Source organism: Pagrus pagrus, assembly GCF_965226575.1.
Source record: "Pagrus pagrus genome assembly, chromosome: 15".
In the NCBI taxonomy this organism is placed as follows: domain Eukaryota; kingdom Metazoa; phylum Chordata; class Actinopteri; order Spariformes; family Sparidae; genus Pagrus; species Pagrus pagrus.
Window position 1 is genome coordinate 5,384,538 of NC_140199.1, and position 22,587 is coordinate 5,407,124.

The 22,587-nt window shown below is 43.2% G+C and overlaps 1 protein-coding gene across 7 annotated transcripts in view; it reads left to right on the plus strand.

Annotated features, from left to right (window-relative positions):
* Positions 1-22,587, plus strand: part of ehbp1 (EH domain binding protein 1) — a 149,982-nt gene that overhangs the window by 33,766 nt on the left and 93,629 nt on the right. For 4 of the 7 annotated variants that reach the window (XM_084376010.1, XM_084376011.1, XM_084376014.1 and 1 more), the window contains exons 6-12: positions 11,222-11,403; positions 13,437-13,576; positions 15,313-15,426; positions 17,555-17,692; positions 18,433-18,697; positions 18,808-18,837; positions 21,142-21,382. In XM_084376010.1, the coding sequence (XP_084232136.1) occupies positions 11,222-11,403; positions 13,437-13,576; positions 15,313-15,426; positions 17,555-17,692; positions 18,433-18,697; positions 18,808-18,837; positions 21,142-21,382 (1,110 nt within the window). The remainder of the gene's footprint in view (positions 1-11,221; positions 11,404-13,436; positions 13,577-15,312; positions 15,427-17,554; positions 17,693-18,432; positions 18,698-18,807; positions 18,838-21,141; positions 21,383-22,587) is intronic. The other 3 variants (XM_084376012.1, XM_084376015.1, XM_084376013.1) reach the window with 2 other exon arrangements.

Here is a 22,587-nt window from a genome sequence, read left to right on the forward strand (position 1 = left end):
GGGGAGGAAAAGAAGCAGAAGTAGTAAGGAACGAGGCCGACTGAGATGCGGCTGTCTGTTTCTTCCATTTTCATTATTTCAAACATTGTTGAATGTTGTCTGTCCGTGCACCTCAATCTCCCATTTTAACATAATTTCTGAGGACAGCAGTCCCGATAGCTCATCTGAGGCTCTTAGTCATATGTTATTGGTTGCCACACCCTCTGTTATCAGTCATCTCTGAGGTCGTCCTCTATCACGTGATGGCTTCACATCCTGTCACCTGCCCTCCTCTCATCAGACCCTTCCTCCCCATCTTCATCCCCACCTCGCCTTGTTTTTGGTGTCATGTCTCACATGGCGTTGATGGGTGGTCAGACAGTTCTGGTGCGATGTGAGGCGCGATTAGACAACGACAGCGGAACAGTTATTATCTCCATCTCTCGGTTATTTATTTTTCCTCTGTGCGACTTAAGATGGCTGCTCGTGATGGAGACAGGCCTGTGTGGCCCGCAAAACACTGCCCTCTGCAAATCCCCCTGTTTATCCACAAGCTTGACCCGCTGGGCCTGCGTGGGCGACTGGTTCGCTCGGTAGATCCGTGTGATGTGTGTGTGTGGGTGGTGGCAGCGAAAAGAATATGTGTGTGCATGCGTGGAGAGGTTTGTGAACTTAGGTTAAACTTGTGTGCAGGGTGACTCGTTTGACATTATCTTCTCAAGATCCGCTTGCAGTGAGTACGTGCGAGTGTGTGTTTGCATGAGCATTTTAGAGCGTGCGCGCGCACACACACACACACACACACACACACACACACACACACACACACACACACACACACACACACAGGCAAACTGAGGCGACTGTTCTGCTAAGTGGCAATGAATAGGGTCTTGTGATGTGCTCTGATGCCAGTGCTAAGCCAGCCACTGACAGTTAGACTGATCCCCAAACATGTCTCTGTCTCTGTTTGGGATATAAATCTGTACTTGGAGTACCGCACCCAGAGAGGAAGGGGTCAGGAATTCGAGGTGACTTGCAGTGAAGGAATACAGCCATGCGTGTTGAGGAGATGTGGCGAATGACACATTCCTACTCATGTCTGCTATGTCACTTTGACATTTGTTTATAAGTTTTGTTTAAGCAATGGTGAAACAATATGGAATACCAAATCTAATTTATGTATATTTAGCTCCGCTTTTTAAAATTTAAGCGTACAGCTTGCAAGTTACATTCACCAACGTCTTTCCTCACTCTGATGGATCATCTGATGTTTCTGGGTTTGTTTTTTGCACGTTTTAATGTGAAATGTTGCATAGAAATCTTGAAGCAACTCTTGTTGTTGTCACTTGACAGGAGAAAAATGCCTGTGGAGGCATAGGGCGACCCTTCCCCTCCTTAATGCTTATTGGTTTTGAGGCATCTATGAATCTGCAAAATTGATTTTCCTATTTCTGTTCCTGTTTCGCCATTTCTAAATCCTTCCTAAAAAACGAAGAAACAGCTCATCCACAACATACGCATTTAAAGCATGAGATGGAGCCGTTTTTGTTTTTATGTGTGTCTCACATCTAGATGCACATAAACAGAATTAGGGAACCCTATTGTTCTTTCGTGGAAACGAATTTCAAAGTACAAGCGCTCACCCATGCGCACACATACACACACATGCACACACACGAAGGCACACCAGCTCCTTAACCAATCCCTCCACTAATTCCCCCTTGGTAGAAGGTGTTCATTGTTTCTCTTTCATTCTAATCTCTCCCTCTCCTCTTTTTAAAATCCATATTAGATTCTCTTTGAGTTGGCCACAATCAGAGGCACTGAAGCAGAGCATCACCCTGCTAATGCTCTTTGTCTCCCCAGATTTGTCACTTAGCATGGAGAGTACACCTTTGTCATGGAGCAGGGTGGGAGAGAGGCAGACTCTCACTTGGGGCAATTGTTTCTTGTCACAGGCCATCTTAACCCCCTCTCCCCCTCCTCTTCTCCCTTACGCAAATCAGCTTTGCTCTGGATTAGGGCCCTATCATAGCTCTGTCAGATCTCAGCAGCCTGCCTAAAACAGCTAAAACAAACAGATCCTTAAAGTGAGAATGCAGTCGATGTGGAGATTCGGATTCGCCCCAAAAATCACTGTCATGTCTTTACCTGGAAATCATCATTTGATATCTCTGAAATAAAGAAGTTCCAGTCTGAGATCTTGTTGGGAGTTTTATCAACCAAACCCTTGAGCTTCTTGGCATCCTCTTCTCTGTTATCTGGTAGTGATGCTAGAACAAGATGGGATGGTATCACAATACAGTCATCACAATACTGTGTCCTGCTTTGACATTAAAACATGCTTAAAGGGATAGTTCACCCCAAAACCAAAAAATATATATTTTTACTCTTACCCAAAGTGACATTTTTCCTTGTAGATTCTAATGATGTTAGTTGTTGAGTTTTGGAGATAACATTCATAAAGATGTCTGCCTTCTTTCAAAACAATGAAACTAGTCGACACTTGGCCGGTGGTGCTCAAAGCACCCATAAGAAACACTTAAAAAACAAAATAATGTACAGACCTTGTTGCGAGCCGGTTCATGAATGAACTACTTTCTTTCCACTAGGGTTGTCCCGAATACTATTTTTTTATGGTTATATGGATATCCAAATCCCCAAAATTGAAAACCGAATACCTACCTGTCCAGCCCTACCTTCTACCCAATGATGCCCACCAACCGTATCCCCGTGCAGAAGGAAGCAGGCACCTACTAATGAATGAAAGGCTCTTGCTCGTGACAGTTTGGGATGTAAACATTAATGGTGTCACCATCGGCTGAGCTGTAGGCATGCTTGTTCTGCTCAGTGTAACTCTTGGAGGATGTAGTTCGGTATAAAGACAATTGTTTCTATGGTCCGAAGAAAGGTCAAACACTTTTTCATAAATGTTCTCATGCTAAAAGCCTGTAATATTATCAGTCTGTACCTGCTAGAGGTTATTTTATACACACACACGGCTCTGACATTCTTCATGCACTCAGATCTGTCCAACTTTATACATGTGGACACAGCTTTTGCTGGATACACACCTCCACCGATGTCTGCCACCGCGGTGAATCTGCCGTCCTGATATCTGAACTGCTGCTTCATGCAGGGGGAGTAATCAATCCCACATACACGGCTGAGGTATTGGCTCAGTGGCTGTGTGTGTGTGGCTATGTTATTGGCCATTTTAGGCCTCTGTGATGGCCAGAGATGGTGAAATGGTGGGAAAAGTGATGAGCAGGCACTTCATAGACCAGGGATGAACTCCTGCTATAATCCTGTCGACCTATCTATCTCCCTCCCTCCTCCCCTCCCTCCCCCTCTTGGCTCCGTCTTTCTTTCTCCATCACCCCCTCTCCCTCATTTTCTCCATCTTTTCCCTTCACACTACTTTTCGTTCTGTCGGTCTCCTTGCTATCCACCTCTCTGTCTTTCATTTGAGTCTTCTCTACCCTTCTCTCCTTCCATTTCTTGACCACCCCCCTTCTTTTCCAAACCCCCCGTGTCCCTTTCTCTCTCTCCAGCAGAAGTGCAGAGCCAGGGCTTTTGCCTGCTGGTAATTTATTTTCCCATTAGCCCCCTGTCTGAAGTGCATGCTCTGGGTCTGAGTGTGTGTGGGGGGCACTGAGGGCCACCCAAAAGAAAGACCCGGAGAGTCGAAGAGAGGAGGGCACCCTGGACACACTGATAAGGCGAGCCAGAGAGAGGGAGGCAGCGTGGGAGGGACATAAATGAAGGGAGACAGAGAGGATATGAGATACTGGCCTGGTGTCCATCTAAGCATTTTTACTTTTATGAATTATGATGCAGACTAATTAGAAAAACTAAATGAAAACGGCAGATTACTGTCAAATGATTAGCTGATTAGTCGATGCTCATAACAATTTCCCCGAGCCCAAAGTGACTTCTTCAAATGGCTTCTTTTGTTGGAAACCAAAATACTTTTCATGTACTATCATAAATGACAAAGGAAAACATTAAATCCTTATATTCAAGAAACTGGTACCAGTAAATGTTTTACATTTTTCTTTCAAAAATGATTGAAGCGATTAACCAATTTTAAATAATGTACCAAGTAGTCTCTGAGTGCTCCTCTTGTTGGTAAACGGCTCCCGATCAGAAAATAAAATGATGTGACTCCAGATGTTTACTCCTCCAGAAGGTCTGGCTCTACACCCAGCACTGAGCAGCTGAGCAGTGGTTACGCCCCACTCTCCACCCGGCCTTCCCCACACAAGAGTTGGCAAACGTCTCGTGTTTTGTTTTGATTGAGAGAACCCTAGTAAAATTTAAATCTGTCTTACTTTTCCCACTCTCCCTGTCCATGTCTTAGCATGTAATGTAAACGTTCAGTGTAGTAATGTGTGTATCAGATGCATCTGTTCATCATGTCAGAAATATATGCTCAAACAGAGCTCATGTCAAGTGTGACCTCATTGGGAAGGTCAGGGAGTATGAAGGAAGCTAGATGATTATTTTTGTGGCTAGAGCGACTTGTGCTCAAGCTTTTTGGTGTCGAGATGATAGCTTTTATATCAGGAGGTTTCATTATGTTGTTGAACCTCTGGAATATTGCTGTTCTTTACTGTATTTTCTTGGTTTTGCAAGCAAGCAAGAGATTAGTCCCCAATAAAACAGTCTCCTCTCCCAGTTAGGATTAGGCCTTTTAAGGGCTGGTTGGTTTGTGACTCTCCTCCTTTCATCTACTGCCATCAGAGGCAACCCTGCATTAAAGGCATCTCTCTCTCTTTCTCTGTCCTTCTCTCTCTCTCTCTTTCCCTCTAACCCCATCCCTCTCTTCACTGTCTTTTCCAAATAAACACACACTTGGTTTGCCAGTTTCCTGCCTGGCAAACCAAGAGTATTGGCCACAGATGTAAGAGACATCATCTGATATGAAATCAGATGAAATTAGTCAAATTAACAAGTTTTACAAGGTGATACCGGCAAAATAGCAGGGATTGTCAATGCCAACTCGATGCTTTTTTAGGTGTTTTAAGAGTGCATTTTAGCAGATAATTATCCTCTCTGTTGCAAGGTGGCCAAAAGCCCACAGACTGGCTTTTGTCTTCAGTTGGAAAGTGTAAAATCTGCATTCATTCCCTTAGTCTCTGGTATTTATCAGCTCCAGCTTTGATTAGCTGTAATGCAAACATGACACCCGAGTGGACATGCTAATTTCTGCCCCCTTTCCAGTGCAATGTTGTGATTTGCTTTGAAGTTATGGACGTTTGCATGTAGTTTTGTGTTTTAATTACTGTACTGGTTGTTGGTTTATATGTATCCTTCTGAATGACACCTAAGCATGACAAATATTGTCTTTAAATCTTCTTCTACTTGAGATTTTGAGTCTTCCCCCAGTTGTGAGTTTTTGTTTCCAGTTGTTGGTGCACAGTGGTTGTTTTGTTTGTCATCAGTGAGTCTCCCGAGTGTATTCCTGTACTGAGCATGCTTGTACTTGGCACCAGGCTCATGCCAGTCTGTCTAATATCCACTTTCTTAGTCTTTTTCCAAAAGGGCTCCATGTCAGGCGCTCTGTGTCATCCTAAACCATATTCAACCAAAAGTACGGCACGCAATGTGCTGTAATCTGCCGTCCTTTCCTTTAAAACCAGCCTAATCCTGCTCTTGTTGTGACTAATCGCTCTTCTCTCGCTCTCTTTACCCACTTCCGCTCTTGCTCTCACTTTCCATGAATTGTTTGTAAACCTTGTTGTTTTTTGTTGTGCACACCCCTGGGGACAAGAAGGTGGTCAGCAAAAGACATTTTTATTTTGGAGGCTGTAAGTTAAATCCGACCCACCGACTGGTTCTAGAGAAGAGAAATCCTGTGGTCCTTTTTTCTTCTTGTGTGTCGGTGTGTGTGAGAGAGACTCTGTGTGTGTGTGTGTGTGTGTGTGTGTGTCCATGTGACAATACACATGAAAGCCATTTGCACAGTTCATCCCATTATTAAGACTATTGTTATTGTAATTCACATAACCGCAGTGATAGTATTGCATGCCTTTTATGTCCATTGTTGCCTTTTAAAAACACACACACATACACACTGCTTGGGGAAAAAAATAAATCCTCACATATAATAGTAGCAGATGAATAAATTCGGTCTTAATCTGAGTGTGTGTGTGTGTGCGTGTGTCTATAACGCCTATAGTGCGGTATTCATAGGTGGTATGTAAAAAGGCCTGCCTTATCAGTTATCAGGGGAGGCCAAATTGACACAGAGGAATCACTCCATTGTGTGCGGATTCAAAAAGAGATGTGAGCACATTGGATGTCTCCATTTCCAATAACTGTGACCTTGAGGCAAGAGGAATAGCACTGTGCCCCCCCCTCCACCTTCAATCTGCTGACTGCTGAATTCAACCAGAGCCAGCTGATTTTGGGTGTTGGGGCTAATCGGTGCTACCTCAGGGTTATTCTATAGGGTAAATTGAGTTTGGCTTTTATTTTTTCAGAACGGATGAATACAAATTACAAAGGCCTGTGTACGCTGGAATATTTCAGCCCCCATGTCCATATTATCTGCGTTGAGGTTGATGTTTTGTTTCACGTAGCTTTACATTTAATTTCAAAATGAGAGGAAGAAGAGATGGAGAGAGAGGACAACAGCAGAATGTGGCCAGACACTCAAGAACAGCCATTGTTTGCGACCCATAGTCCCGAGTCCTGCTGATCTGATGGTCTTTCCAAAACACAGCGTCAAATATGTGACTTTTAAGATATGCAGTTTTATTGTAGTCTGAGTTGGAGTGGCTTTCTTTTTGAAGTCAGCTGATAGAGTAGGAACTGAGCCCGACCCAAACTCAACCCAGAAGCAGTTAATGTAAGCGGAAGCACCGAGTTTGTGTAACTCTGTTAGTTTGCCTGTTTACCCTGATTACAGGCATCGTTGTACGCACTGATATCGGACTCTATTTTTCTGTTCTGTTTCTGTTTCGGGTTCCAGTCTGGTATCAGTGCTCTAGTCTGTGTAACTGACCTCAGGTTGTCCCTTTCCTCCAGTTTGGGATTACTTTGTTTTGTGGCAGCAGGCTTAAGTCAGATAATCATCTGCTTGACGTGGAACTTGTGATTCATCACTTATCACCATAGTTGTGATGCCAGAGCCATGTTTGTATCTTCTATCTTACTAAAAACATACTGAATATCATCACACTCACTTCAGTTATTGATAAATCGGTTGTCCCATACAATAGCCAACAGAACAAGACAGTTGTCAGAATCAAAATGAGTAATTTGGTAGTTGTGCTTTTGGAAACATCTTCAGTGTAAGAATAATGGTAAAATGTGAATTGTCACTAAAAGTGGTGGCACATGGATCAATATGGAACATCGACCATGTTAGTTAAAATTAGAAACCAATTGACTGGTGACCTGTGTTAAAAAGCCATTAGCTGATTGATGTGTGTGTGTGTGTGTTGTGCTCATCATGTGCTAACACTGCCCAACTGTCAGCTCTGTGTGTGTGTGTGTGTGTGTGTGTGTGTGTGTGTGTGTGTGTGTGTGTGTGTGGGACCAGGTCTGTACAAAGAAGCCAGGTTCTTTTAGCACTCAGTCTAATTAATCCATCTCTTAGCGACAAAAGGATCCCTACGCCTGCCTCCTTCCTCCGGCCCGTCCCATTGGCATTTTGGGGCAGAGAGATTCAGCAGGACCCCCGGGCACCCCTCCTGCTCTGACCCCTGCCCCCCCACCAGGGGAGCATCTGTGGATCGATCCGGGGCCAGCTGGCACCAGAGGAGAGGGGCAGGACTGGTACTCTAGCACAACCGTCTTGAATGGAAGTCATTCATTGTCAGTTATGAAGTTAATCAGGCAGTGCAGAGTAACTTAGGCCAGGTTTCAGGTGTTTGGTTGCTCTTATTTTTTGTGCTTTTTATGTGTCTTGTCACATGTGGCCTGGTTTGTGTTGATGTAGCACAAACTGTAGGTCTTCAATGATAATCTGCAGTTGTACAAAGATGCAGCTAGGGGGCAGCATACAGCCATCACCCCTCCTTTTTTCTATCACATCGCCTTTTCCTTGTCTTTCTTTCTCTCTTTCCTGCTGTGCCTCTTCTGCACACGCACGCACGCACACACACACACACACACACACACACACACACACACACACAGGTATTTAGTCATTCTCTGGGCTCAGAAAGAGAGAGCATATTGATAGTCCTATCCTCTTTGTAATAATTTAAACTTCTGTATTGTCCTTCCTTTTCATTTTACACATTGTCACCACCTCCCAGTCACCCTAATCCCAGCTAACCCCCCTCCTCACCTTCTCTCAAACACGCACATACACTCACATGCACACACACATTGATTGACAAGCAGCATCCAGGGAAATGGAGCAGATTTCCATTGTTTGCTGTCCCTACTCAAATCTGTTGAAACGGTTATTCCATTCTTGTGCCGGGGTATTTGCATATCCTTAAGTATTTCTATTTCCAAGACCTCTCTCCCCCTTTTCCTCCTCATCCTGCCTTTTTACTAAATCCCCTCTTCTTAAGTGTTTGGTGCATTTGGCAAATTCATTCATAACGCATCTACATGCACTATTAGCTTAGTATAATAGCCAGGGTGTAATCTGCAGAGAGATAAGAGGTGGAGAGGGAGACTTCTTTTCCCCATCTCCCTCTTCTCCTGATGGGCTGTTCTTTGGACAAGTTGGGGATGGTGGTGGGGCGATGATATGTCATTATGTTCCCCAGCCAAAGCGACAAGGCTCAAATGTCAGCACGAAATGTCAAGTGGCCTCGCTAGTCAGTCTCTCGGTTCCTTCTGTAGTTTTTTATTTAATTATTGGTGTGAGCAAGAAGCGAGGAGGTAACGATGGAGAGAGATAGGAGGGTTTGATGAGATGTTTGGTGGGAGGAAAGCCAGAATAGAAACAGAAGGATAGAGGTTAGACAGATTCTGATCTTTGCCAGAGCAATTTTAGATTTTGTGTTGTTTCCAAGTGCACGTGGATTGAAGCTTTTGAGTAAAGGAGGAGAGCAGAATTTCTCAGCGGGTCTAGGCTTCACGATATCAACCTTTCGCTGACCCTGTAGCTCCCACATGCCAACAGCTCTTCAGCCTCTAACAGCCTCAAAAAAGAAGGAAAGTCAGCACTGAACAGATACTTTCAATTAATTATAAATCAAGTTTTATTATTTTTTTAACTGCTTAAGGCCCTGACACACGAGGTAGGCCATTGAACCTTCACTGTACCCCATATAGCAAGGTTTATTCTTGTATTTTGCCTCCACCTCTTCTCCAGCGCCATTTGCAAGTTTTTATCAGACATATTCTTGATTAGAAGCGGCTGTATTAGCCAGAAAATAAAACTCCGCCATGGGAGGAAAAAGTGAGCATATTTTCTTGGAGTTATACTAAAAGAGTTCAGGGTTCGGTCAGATTCTGGCTTTTTGTTTTGCACTGAGACATAACTTTTTAAATACACACATTGATTGACAATTACTAATCCACTTTTTTAAATTTTGTTGTCATGATACTGATTGCTTGTCACAGCCTCAGCCATTTGTTTTGTTCACCTCTTGATTATTTTTAATCACAACAAGTTAAATTTGTTCATAGTTTGAATGCAGCACACATGCCACAAATGATCATGAGCAGTGAGAATCAAAGTCACTGTACACATTAACATGCTCTATTGGTATGTGTTGGCTGGACCACAGATTTCTAGTGCCTATGTGAAGCTTACATAGTTTCTCACTATATTACCAATAGCTTTACCACTCTGCTCAGATACCAACTCTGTGTGGGTATGTCTATATGTGTGTATATGTGTATGTTTGAATGAATACCCTGCGGTCCTCAGCGATAAGGCTGAGATTGAGTTTTCCCCACAGAGCCAAAGCCTCTGAGATGTGTGTGCATGCATGTGTGTGTGAAGACATCAGGAAACAGGCAATGTAAAGAGCTTGTATCGCTTTATCTACCGTACACGGCAGAGTGTATGTGTATATGTATATGTGCTCTCAAACTGGTGTTGTGTGAAAGAGAGCTAGCTGCTCCGCTTTGTTCGGCATTGTGCGCATGAGAGGATGAATCCTCGGGGCTCGATTCACAGCTGAGACAAGAAGGTATTTATATATCTGCTGTATAATAACACAACTGTGTGTGTGTGTGTGTGTGTGTGTGTGTAGGTGTGTCTGTGCTGTTTTAAACATCCAAGCAGTAAAAAAAGAGACAAAAAAAGGGGAGAGCAAGCAAAATCTGACTATTTAAAGAAAGAGCCTGTGTGTTTCCACTGCCTGCTGCTTTCATTCCACATGTCCTGTGAAGGGACACGTGTGACACCAGTGTCTGATCCTTAACGTTGGATTTGGTTCTAACATCAGTCTCACGTCATGCAAATGAACACATATCAGTTAACCAGGAAAATGTGGCAGTGTCCCATCACAAACAGGGGATCTGGGGAAAACAGAAAAGAGGGGCATGATATGTCAGTGGTATCAACACAGCAAGGAGGTGAACCAGTCTGCTGTTCACTGACAGCGTGGTGCTTCCATAGCCAGACCTGCAGCAGACGAAACCCATCAGGTTTTGTTGGAGGGAGAGGGGGGGCAGACAAAAGGCTGGAACGTCCCCAACTGTTTAGTTTCCATATCTAGCAGTCAGTGACAAGGCTCTCCGGCAGTTCTTATTTTACACGCACTGTCCTCTGGTGAGCAGCTCGCACACACACACACACACACACACACACACACACACACACACACACACACACACACACACACACACACAGGACCCTGTCACTGACTCTATAACTCTTATCACCTGGTTTGTGGCATATTCCCAAATTCCAATTTGACTGCTAGCCCCTGGCCCAGAGCACATCTCTGAAAAGAAGTGCAGCAAAAATGGCTACAGCATGGACCTTTGATAGGAAATACCAGACAGGATGTTGCAACCGAATTCACAATGAGGAGCGCAGGAGGGCACAGATTTGAGCATGTTCTGAATTTACCAACCAGCAGTGACCAATTACAACGTTATTTATCTGGATGCTGCAACCGCCAGTCATTAAAGTGATGACAAGAATCATTCTGCTTCACCTTCTGTACCTTTGTGTGAAAATGAACTTAAAACAGTGAACAAAATACCTCTTTCATGCCTTTCTTTTCCATGTAATGTGTGCACTGTCAGATGACTAATATGGGCCTGTATTCACCTGACCGTGCCTCATCTTTCTCTCCCTCTCCAGGAGTCTCCATCAGGGCGGAGGAAGGCCTTGGCCACCAGCAGTATAAACATGAAACAGTACGCCAGTCCAATGCCCACACAGACAGATGTCAAACTCAAGTTTAAGCCCCTGTCGAAGAAGGTGGTGTCGGCCACACTGCAGTTCTCCCTCTCCTGCATCTTCCTCCGTGAGGGAAAGGCCACGTAAGTCATAGTCATCTTACTTAACACCTTTCCTAAGTAGAGGTTTGAACTATTGGATTTGTGATTCCTTCTCTGCTTATTGATTATTGTTCTTGATGAATCCTGGTTTAGATTCTTGTCCTCTGATTTGAATAGCAAAAAATCCAAATTTGTTGAAAGCAAAAGCTCATAACGCCCAATTTTTGTTAGCTCTTCTTGGGTGAAAGTCATCTGCATGGTCTTTTATAATCTCTACTCTGTGATGCCATTTAGGGTTCTTGCACAGTATTTGCTTGGTACTTTCTCTTGATTTTATCTGTTTTCATCATGCTCCAGTACATGAGTTTGTTCTGTTTGCAGCAGCTATGCATGTGTCTACTTGGATTTGAAAGTTCAGCAGAATTCTCTCATCCCTCTCTTGTCCCTCTCTTACTGTGACAGGCAAAACTCAAGTTTATTTTACACCTTGACCCCGTAACGGATGCATAAATAACATTACACTTTCAAACCGTATGCCCCAGTTTGTTGCTCTGGCACACAGCGTTAGCAAGCTTAATAAATGCCCCAAAACAACATACATGAACAAGATTTCTTCCTTTGGAGTGGCAGCAAACTCAACATATATACCCGCCGATAACTGGACGATATTTATACACACACAATAACAAGCAAGGCTATTGCCATGCTCTGTCACTCCCTCACTGATGGAGAGCATCTTGTAGCAGAGCTGCTACCCCAGGTACCACACCTGTACCCACACAGTAACTCTCTCAAAAGGCCTTAAATGTACTTCATGTGACTGTCAGAGCTCCACCACACTCCTTCAGCAGAGAAACGGAGAGTCTGAAGCTACGCCTCCTACAGTCATTGCTCCCTCACTTATATATTGCAATATGTTGTGTAGTTTTAAAAACACTTGTAATAAAGTTTTGATTTAAAGTCTTTGAGATTTACACCAGACGTGATGTCCTCAGCTGTGTGAGGAATCACATCAGGCTAATCTGTCTGGGTCTGTGTGTTGTTCTACTGAATAAGTGCCCTTGTAATACAAATATATAAGGATATGCACACATATAACGTATGTACACAAAAATGTACACACATTTGATATGCGGTCTTATATTGTTTGATTGTTCAAAGTTTAATTTACAGACACACACACTGCCCACACACACAGTGTTTGCAGCTTTTCACATATTCCTCTTTGATATCACCAACTTTCATTTGAGGACACACGCTGGACCACGGTGTTTGCCGTTTGTTATTCATTCTAATTTGATAGCAGCAACTTTCATTTAAAGACAGGCGCACACACACACACACACACACACACACTAAGCGAGAGCAGAGCAACAAGGCCTTTGTTGTGGCGCGGACGGCGGGTCGATGGCGCGTAACCCTTGTTAACCCTTCGGGGAATGATGTCAGCCACACAAACAAACTCAATCACACCAGTTCAAATGAGCCTCTGGGCCTGGGAAACACCAAACACAAAGAACAGAGAGGAGAATACATTGATTATGATGGAGCGGTGGTATCGAGGGACTGAGGGGGAGTACACAAGACTACATAAAATACAGGGAATACTGTAGAAGTTGATGCATTTGTGAATAAAGTGGTGGTGGGTGAAAATAAGACACAATGGGTGGGTGGTAGAGAAGGAGAGAGGAGAGGTAGGGAAGTCTTAGGTGATTATGACAGTATGTGTAGCGATCTGAAGTGAAGGAATGAATGAATGGTGAAAGAGGTAGAGACAAAAGAGAAAGCTGGAGAGCTATGATAATCCTTATATGTGATCTAGCTATTGGCAGCTGTGCTGGTGGGAGCTGTGGGTTGAATTGTGTGTGTGTGTTCCTCCATCCTCTCACTGGCACACTGAAAATACTCATTCACCATTTATGTATTGTGTTTTTTCTCTCTCCTTGGTAGTTGTTAACCTATTTAGGGTGTATTTAAACTACTAAATATATGTCCTGTTTGTTTTGAGTGATGTTTCTCCTTGTGAACATGAGTTTGTGTTTGTTCTATCTGCAAATTGTGTTTTTATTGTCCAGTGATGAGGACATGCAAAGCCTGGCCAGCTTGATGAGCATGAAGCAAGCCGACATCGGCAACCTGGACGACTTCGAGGAGGAGAATGAGGAGGACGAGGAGAACCGGGTTAACCAGGAGGAGAAGGCTGCCAAGATCACAGGTGAAGACTGACACACAAAGTGCATTTTATTTCTTTGACAGGTCACAGATGTATAGTTCATTCAGCCATTAGATATTGGTGCAGTAATATGCAAACTACTTGTCAGCAACTGCCCTTTTCAGTGAACACTCTTCTTCTGTACTGTCAGTTAAAGTGCTGTTAAATGTAAGTCGGTCTATTACACCTGCTGTTTTGGCAGCTAGCAAATAAAGTTGACCAGTGAAAACGCTCAAAATGTCAATGAAAATTTTCCAAAACTGGCTGCTTTGATGGATGAAATCTCTCCTGAATAATCACCCTGACTAGAATAACCAGGACCAAGGCTTCAGTGGGGCTTCAACTTTGCTTCTTTCTTGATTTATTTTGTTTCTCTAAGTTTATACTTCTGTGAGATTGTGTGTGTGCCTGCTTGCGCAAATTTGTTAAGTAATGAGTTTCATTTACAGCGTTTTGTTAGCTTCAGGTTATCTTCTGTTGCTTAGGCTTTACTTTCCTCCTATCCCCTTACCCCTTGTTCCTTGCTTTCCTGCTGTGCTGGTTGATTCTTCGTCCGGCCTCCCATACATACATGTTGAGGATTCATTCTATGATCTAATGTATGGGCCCGTGCTGCTTTCTGCTTTGCTTAATCCAACTTTTCAAAACGCAATCTCTTCATGTTAAGCTTCATGCTTTCTCTCCTTTCTTTTCCCTTCCCCGCTCTTTGCCTCATTTATATGTATATGCATTGAGCGCCTACAGCAATGCTTCACTAGCGTGTGTCTCTGAATCAAGTGCCTGGCCAAGCTGCCAAAACTCCCCACTATCATATTTCTCCCCTGGATGCTACCTATCCAACACCAGCAATACTAACACTAGGCTAACTAGCGCATACCCTGCAAAATGTTCTCTCTACCTCTTTACATGCAGTATGTAAATAATGAAAAGAGAATATATTATTCCTAAAGAGGATGTCTTGTACATCTCTATGACATTTTGTATGTGTATTGTTTGTGCATTTGAGCGTGTGTGTATGTGATTGTCTGTGAGTTCTGTTGTGCTACTTAGCAAGGTATCAGCTAGACCTCTCAGCTATTAAAGCCTAGTGAATAAATGGAAAAGTAAAGTTAACATTTTTCAGCTTTTAGCTGTTTACCTGCTGTTCATCGAGTTATTACAACTTTTCAAGACAGCAGTTTGGGGCCCTGACACACCAGACCGTTGTCGTTGACTGTCTCTGGCCCGAGTAGAGCCTCCTCTACAGCACCATTTACAACTTTTCACCGGACATACTCTTGATTAGGAATACTAAAACGCTGCTTTATTATAATAATAGTTAGTACATCCGCAGTCTGTCTTCCAGTTTGATGGTATGACCATCAATTGTAGTCTTTGTGGTTCGTTCTATTTTTGGCGGAGACACAGGTGAGTTCTTTGATGTTTGTTTGGTGTGTCTGGGCTCTTAGCTGTGCTGGTAGTGCTGGTATTGTTTGAATTACAATATTGCAGCATTACCATAAAAGTCCAAGTACTACCCTTCAGTTAGCTAGTGAGTTTAAAATTAGCAATACCGTAACATAAAGCGAGGTCTACACTCAGTAGATATACAGTATGTACTCTTTCTATGTATCTATGTGTTTATTAAATGGAGTGTGTGTATGAGAGTGTGTGTGTGGATTTTTTCGATGGGTTGGTATTTTGCCTTGTTCACTGCTATTCTTCCTTCCTCCCTTCCTGTATGGCCCTGTCGTTTACAGAGATAGTAAACCAGTTGAATGCCCTCAGCTGCTTACATGGGGATGATGATGATGATGAAGGTTTCCTAAAGCGAGCACGCAAAGCAACCGCTAAGCCTGCCGCTTCCTCCCAAGGTCTTTTTTCACCTTTCTTCCACCTCTCTCACCCTGTGTTCCTGACTCTCCTCATCGTCTTGTGAACATTGTGTCTCCTCTACACTACCAATCATTACCACCTTTTCTTTCCATGTACAGTATTTATTTTTTTTTTTTTTAAATCCAGCTTTCCTCTCTTTTTGTTTCTCTCTCTTTGGTTCATACCCCAAATCCCCTGATCCTCCTTTACATGGTATTGTGATCGTGTTGTGGTCTTACAATTTATCTTGGTCCATGTGGTTATGTGCTGTACAAAGTGTTGTGAACACATCAGTTGGTGTTCATTCTTTTGGTTCCTATTCTTTGTTTTTTTGACAGTGTGGCCTTCCCCATTCTTTTACTGCAATTGGTAGTGAACCAAACCAGGGACATGGAATCCAAATGAAATTTTCATAAACAAAAAAACATATTTTCTGGAAGACAAAAGTTGAGTTGCTTTGTTTTCAAATTGGATTTACAATCAGTTTGGTTTCCAGTGGAACTGCACATTGGATCTGTGGTATTCTCATGTGGCCCTAAAATGCTGAGACGCTTAAGAGCGACAAAGTTATACCCCTTTCACTCTGGACAAAAAAAGCCACTAACACCCACTAACATCTGGCTTTTGTCTTTAGTGGGAAAGGGTACAATTGGCATTCATTCACGTCTCAAATGACTCTGCAGTAGTCACGGTTGTTTATCAGCTCCGGCGCCGATCGGTTTTGATGGAAACATGGCACCTAAGTGGATGTGCTAATTTTCGGCCCTTATCCAGTGTGATCCTGTAAGGCAGTGATGCATAAAGAAGAAGAAGAAGAAGTAGAAGATATACTTTATTAATCCCCTTGGGGAAATTCAATGTTTTCACTCAGTTGTTTTCTTTTTTCTTTTTTCTTTTTTGTCTTTTACGCACACAAGCCCATAATACATACACATGTACAAACAAGACCTGTACACATGCATTAGTGTCCCTCTCCAGCTCTGGCGTGACTGGTCTAAGTGGGTCTTGAGCCGGCAACCCCCAAAATACTCAATTAATTAAATAGATAAATAGACTTCAGTTGGAGTTTTAAAGAGAGACTGAAGATAAACTGAAAAGACATCGAATCAAATCAAGTTTATTCATAAAGTACATTTTCAAAAACTGTGACGTGACACACCAGAAAAACAAAACAAACAAAAAAACTCAGAGAGGAAAACATATGCTAATTTTGGTTTAAAAATTGATGTTAGACGCAGTTTCGGGTCGTGTGACATCAGCAAGGGGTCTCAAACTCTGCTGTGAAAGGAGTAAAAGCTCCTCAATGCAATTACCAGTTATTGCTTACAATGAATTCTGCGTCCTCTTGACTTTCTATGCTTAAAAACCTTAAATTCTCTGCCCTATGACTGGAAAACAAGTGAGCTTATTTCTCTCTGCTTGGAGAATCAACAGTCACAAACCAGTCTACACACTGGCACACACACAGACGTAAATACACACCTACGCACACGTGCACTTGCCATGGTCTAAAATGGGTCATGAATGTTGTCAGTAAGTGACGAGGAAAAGTGCTGCACCTCTTATCAGCTACAACCACTTCACATAGCCACCCTACATATAGACCAATGGCTGCACATACACACAGCACTTTTTCCTCTTTGCTCAGACTCCCACGCAGCGCTCAGCAGCCCTTCTTGGCATCTACCTCACACACATTTACGCTCTTTTCAAGCTGACCCACACCCTGGCAGCATGCGATTGAGCTACAGTGACGATGATGAAGATAAAGTGGACAATTCTCAGCCTTTCCAGCTTGGATCTCCATAGCAACTCTATACTGCCTTCACTGTCTCCCGCAGTAACCCTCCATGCCATACCACACAAATTTTCCCAGATTGCCTCTGCTTCACACGCATTGAAGTGGAGCTGAGGTGGCAGAAGAGCACAGAAGTTTAGGCAGCGCTCTTCAACAAGACTGAATGGTCTTTATGCTGATGGTTCACTCCAAAGTGCAGATATTGGTATATTTGGGTTTGTGAGTGTTTGCATTCATTTCATTTTGGGACATGTGTTCTTCTGTAGATGTTTTGACACTGTAAGATGTAAATCGTGTGTATGACTTTGTGTTGCGCTCTGTGGCAACAGAGCTGATCAACAAGCTGAACTTCCTGGAGGACGAGGATCCAGACGCTCCTCCCGCCATGAACATCAATCCCTTCGATGACCCCGATGACGACCTTCATCCTAACCACATGAACCCATTTGGTGATCCTGATGAGGATGGTATGTTCAACTCCGTCGTGATTTTATTGTGGCTGATGGATTGTAATTTTGGCTGGTTTTAGAAATTAAGGTGTTCATTTTGGAGAGAGTCAGGAGAATTACAGGTGGTGCAAGTTGTATGTTTGGATGTGCACATACCTTGAATGTGTGTAGTCATGTGTAACTACAACAGGTTGGCTTCAGTGCTTTCAGACAGCTAAACCAATATTTTTGTCTGACCACCTGAGTAGACAGGTGTATTAGTATGAGTTTTTTATTTTTGAGTGGCATGTTCCCACACACATAAAGCTCCCACTTTGGGGCGTGTTTGCTTGCTCAAGTTTCTCTTTAATCTGTAGGAGACTAGGATTTGCTTTCTTGTTCAGGCTTTTTATATATTATGTTTTCTCTTTTGTGAATGTCAGTCTTCTTAACCTGTTTCTTAACAAACCTTTACTGGATTCATTTGTTTTGGGCATGGAATGGCATCTTTTTTTTATTCAGTAGCACCTGTGTGTAGGTATGTGTCTGATATTGTCAGTTCCTGTACACAAAAATCATGACTAGTTGTCAACTTTTAAAGTCATCACCAACTATTTTGGTAGCTGATGACCCACCTCTGCTGCCCAGCTCTCTAACCCAGTGGGTTACAAGCTCTGATAGAATAAATAAGGTTTCACTGAGTCATTAAGATTATGTCTTACCAGTCTACTATAGTATGTGTTTAATGCAGTCAGAGCTCTCTCCTCTCTGTCAAACAGAGCCCCCTGCCCAGCCGGTCTTAAGGCAGCGGGTTGAAGATGATTCCTTCTATGACCACGACTCCTCGAATCCGTTCGATGAGCCAGAGGAACCCGGAACACAAACTCCTCCAGGGAACCCCTTCGATGAACCCGAGCAGGACACGGACCTCCAGCCAGACCCAGAACCCCCGAAGCCCAGGCAGAGGAAAGGAGTGCGGCCTGTTGACATGAGCAAGTACTTGTATGCCAACACCACTCAGAATGAGGATGACGAGCTAGATGAGTAAGACTTGATTTCTTTATTATGCTCCCTTTCATCATCTTTTAATTATTTTAATCAACTAACATGATGAACTCAGATATCAAAACTATTTTGTCCTTGGTTACTGATAGGTTGACATTGAAGAGGTGCAATATTTTCAGGTGACAAAAACAGACTTGTTTGATGAAGCTGTAATATAAAAATATGAGGTTTGGATGATTGTGTGTCATTGAGGAAAGAGAGTTTGCATCCTGCATGTTTTTGTCATGTTTTTCCACATTAATTTGCATTAGTTACACTTTCACTGGCATTAAAAGATACTAGACGCTTTCTTCACAAAACATTCTGACATGGTTTCTGATCCATGAGTTTACCATATTAGAAGCAGTCTGGAAGCATCCAGGCTGCCCAGCTTGGTTACTGTTGGCAGGCCAAGTCGTGTAAGACTCCTTATAGAGGGGTACTTGTAGCCCCCCCATCAGGGCAGAGTGACGAGGCAGCTCTTTCAACGGGAACAAGGGCCCTGTTGTTTCACTGCATTCTTTAACCTTGTCTCCCTCCTTTCCCTCCTCTGTCGTTACTTCCCTTCCTCCCTCCCTCCCTCCTTCTTTCCCCCCCATCCCATACTTCACCTCCTTGCCGTCCTCCTTAACTTCCTCCCTAGTATCTGCTCATTTTTATTTCACCTCCTTCCTCTTTCATCGTGCCATCCTTCTTTCTCCCCTTTTTCTTTCTCTCGTGTTAGATCACTTAAGTGTATCAATACTGCTAATTAAGTTCAGTGATTTCTCGTTACTTCAAAGGCGAGAAAAGGTTGTTGGCAATGGCAAAAGTAAAAAAACAAACTTAGTCAATAACTCAAAAAAATAGTTAATGCGCTTAATGGAAGAAGAAACACTTTTTTCAAATAAGTTCTGACGTTTAACTGAAATTTAACTCGGATGACTGATCAGCTCCAACTCTGCTTCGTTAAAGAGATGAGTCTCCTCATGGCTCCACATAAATCCAATGTTATCTTCTTCTCATTAAAACATGAAACAAACAGAGATGTTGTATTTCTATCGTGCCTCAGGTTCGACTCTTATAGTTACATCATCTCTGCAATGGTTTTCCACTAGGAGAATTGGCACCATCTGCTGCTTATCTTGATGAACTAAGCATTCATTCGCATTTTCTTCTGCCGATTTTCTTAAAATTCGGGTAAGTCGCGATACATTTGGATGGAGTCTTGCCTAATGACTTAGAGCTTGGACATGAGTTTGCTCCTTCTGTAGTAGTGCACAGCAGGATGTTTCACTGCTTGTGTGTGACCTCTGCAGATGAAGTGTAGTACCTAATTTGTAAATGTAAACTTTTGGCTGTTGAGCGAAGCTGTCACACAGATCGCCGTATGTTTTAGTCCTCTGGGCTGTCTAAAGACAGACAGGTTATTGACTGGCATGTTTCTTTTGCTCCGTCTCTTATCCCAGGAGCAGTTCTCTGCAGAATAGAAAGTTCAAGAGGGCAGCTCACTGTTTTGACTGGAGTCCTTTCACATGTCTTTTAGCCAGCGATGGTCTGTTAAAGCTGCTCTAAAGACCTGCCCGCTTCTCTTTTCTTCACTTCCCTTCTTTTTTTCCCCTCTCCGTATCGCTCTGCGGTTAGACGGACACAGGGTGGCTCTAACCTTCTCTTTCAGAAAGATACCTAGTCAATCAGCTTTTTTCTTTCTCGCTCTCGCTCTCGCTCTCGCTCTCGCCCCCACCCTCTCCATCCAATTCTCTTGTTTGTTTAGGATTGCTTGTTGCATGTTGAGTGAATGTCTCAAGGCCGTGCCCCTGCTTTCAGTGCCACAAGCATGCCTGTATATTGATAACACTCTGGTATGTGTGTAAGAGGGCCTGTGCGAGTGTGTGTGTGTCTGTGTATGTGTCTGTGTGTGTGTGTGTGTGTGTGTGTGTCTGTGTGTGTGTGTGTCTGTGTGTGTGCGTTGGTGCTCCTGCCTGTCTGTCTGTCAGTAGTCCACATTGGGCAGTAAGGATATGAGGTCACACTGACCTGACCTCAGTGCACCTGCATCTTCTATTACCACTTGTATGTGTTGTTCATTGTATTGCAGCAACCTCTTGTTTCCATTTAGCAATTTCCTCATGTTTAACTCAACAATAGGCAGCCAGAGCGAAAGATGGGTTAAAATAGTGCTGATGATCTCAAAAATTAATGGCTGGATGCTTTGAGGTTGTCATGTATTTTGTTTTGTGTACATCCACATGATAGTTTTCATTATTTTTTGCAATGTTGACAGTTTAAATGTTGCTTCTTGTTAACAAACACTGTTGGCCTTTGAGGCAAAAGGTCAAACAATCTTAATAATGTTACACTCTTCTGTATGTGCACATTACACTAACAAAGAATAAATGCACTTCTATCATGACATCTTTTTGTCTGGCTCTCATCTGTCACCTGTCCTCTCCCTCCATTCTCAGATCCAACCCGTTCTACGAGCCAAGGACATCGAGCCCTACGCACCCCCCTGCTGGTGGCCCCTCCCTCGACATGAGCAGCAGCCAGAAGAGGAGGGCTCCCCCACCCCCAAGTTCCAGCGCTGGCCTTGGCCCTAGTCCGCCAGCTCCCAAACCCAGCTCTGTCCCAGACAGGGAGCGAGCCCAGCCAGTCGGGCCCAGCCCGGTCGCAGCAGTGAGAGAGCTGGCCTCCTCCTCCCCAAAGGTAACCAGGCACACAGACACACGTGACAACAAAACAAAACATGCGATAAATGCTTCCTTAAAATACAGTCTCAGCAGTGTGTTGCTGTCTGTTACTTTTGACTTGTTTTCCAAGCAAGTATTCAAAACAACCTCCCATTAAATCATGGGGCAGATGTTAATTGTTGCCTACGCACAAGCAGAACTAAAATGCAGTCTGGAATTGACAAAATGATGGTTTGTATCGGAACCATCCTGAGATACAGAAGTATCTGCTGTATCAAGCTATGGACATGTGATGTTGGAACCAAAAAACCTTTTTTCCAGTGATATTTGAGTAATGGTCAGTGTTGAAATATAAAATGTAAATATTATATAGATATAACATGTTGCTTCTAAGCAGTATTAAGATTATGGAGGGATCCAGCATGGCTCAGCTTCTCTAGAAGAGATTCCATGAGATCCACACTGACTGTTAGTGATCACACGATCACATACACTTAAAATGATGGATTTATGCGTTTTGATTTTAATAAATTTTCTTAGTTTGATTTCACTAACTCCTCAGGAATGTTTGTCCAATGACCAAAGTTTGCAGTAGTTTGCCGAATACGATATATATCATGTAATTTGTATTTATTTAGTAGCACAGACAGCACATCTTTAACAAACTGAACCCTCATTCTCAGTACCATGTGTTTTTATAAGTAAGTGCCTTGAAGCATCCTGTCCGTGCGCGTGTATGTGTGCATGTGTTCACGCTTGTGTGTCCACATCCAGTGGTCCTTACATTAGCTTTTTTTCCGCCTGCACAATCCCATCTTCTGCCCCATTCTTTATGCTCATGAAACTCCGAGCTCCTCATTTGAATATAGGTATTTGTTTATTGGGGTGTTTTCGTATGTTTATTTATTTATTTAAATTAGGTAAATCATGGCTGGGTCTAATTAAATGGCTGATGGTCACACACACTCACGGCAGGAGTCAGACCACTGGTGGGGAATGATTGGCTGGAGGTGTGGTGACGGGTGGGGGTTAAAAATGAGTGTGTGTGTGTGTGTACGTGGGGGGGCCTCAATGAGCCTATGTGGGGCTTAAACACAGGGGGCTTAACTACAGCAGAGCGATCACAAGGGGGTGTTGACCCCCTGTGCGTGCACACACACACACATGCAAATACACTTCATACAGTTACTTATACACACACAGGCACACACAGGTCCCTCC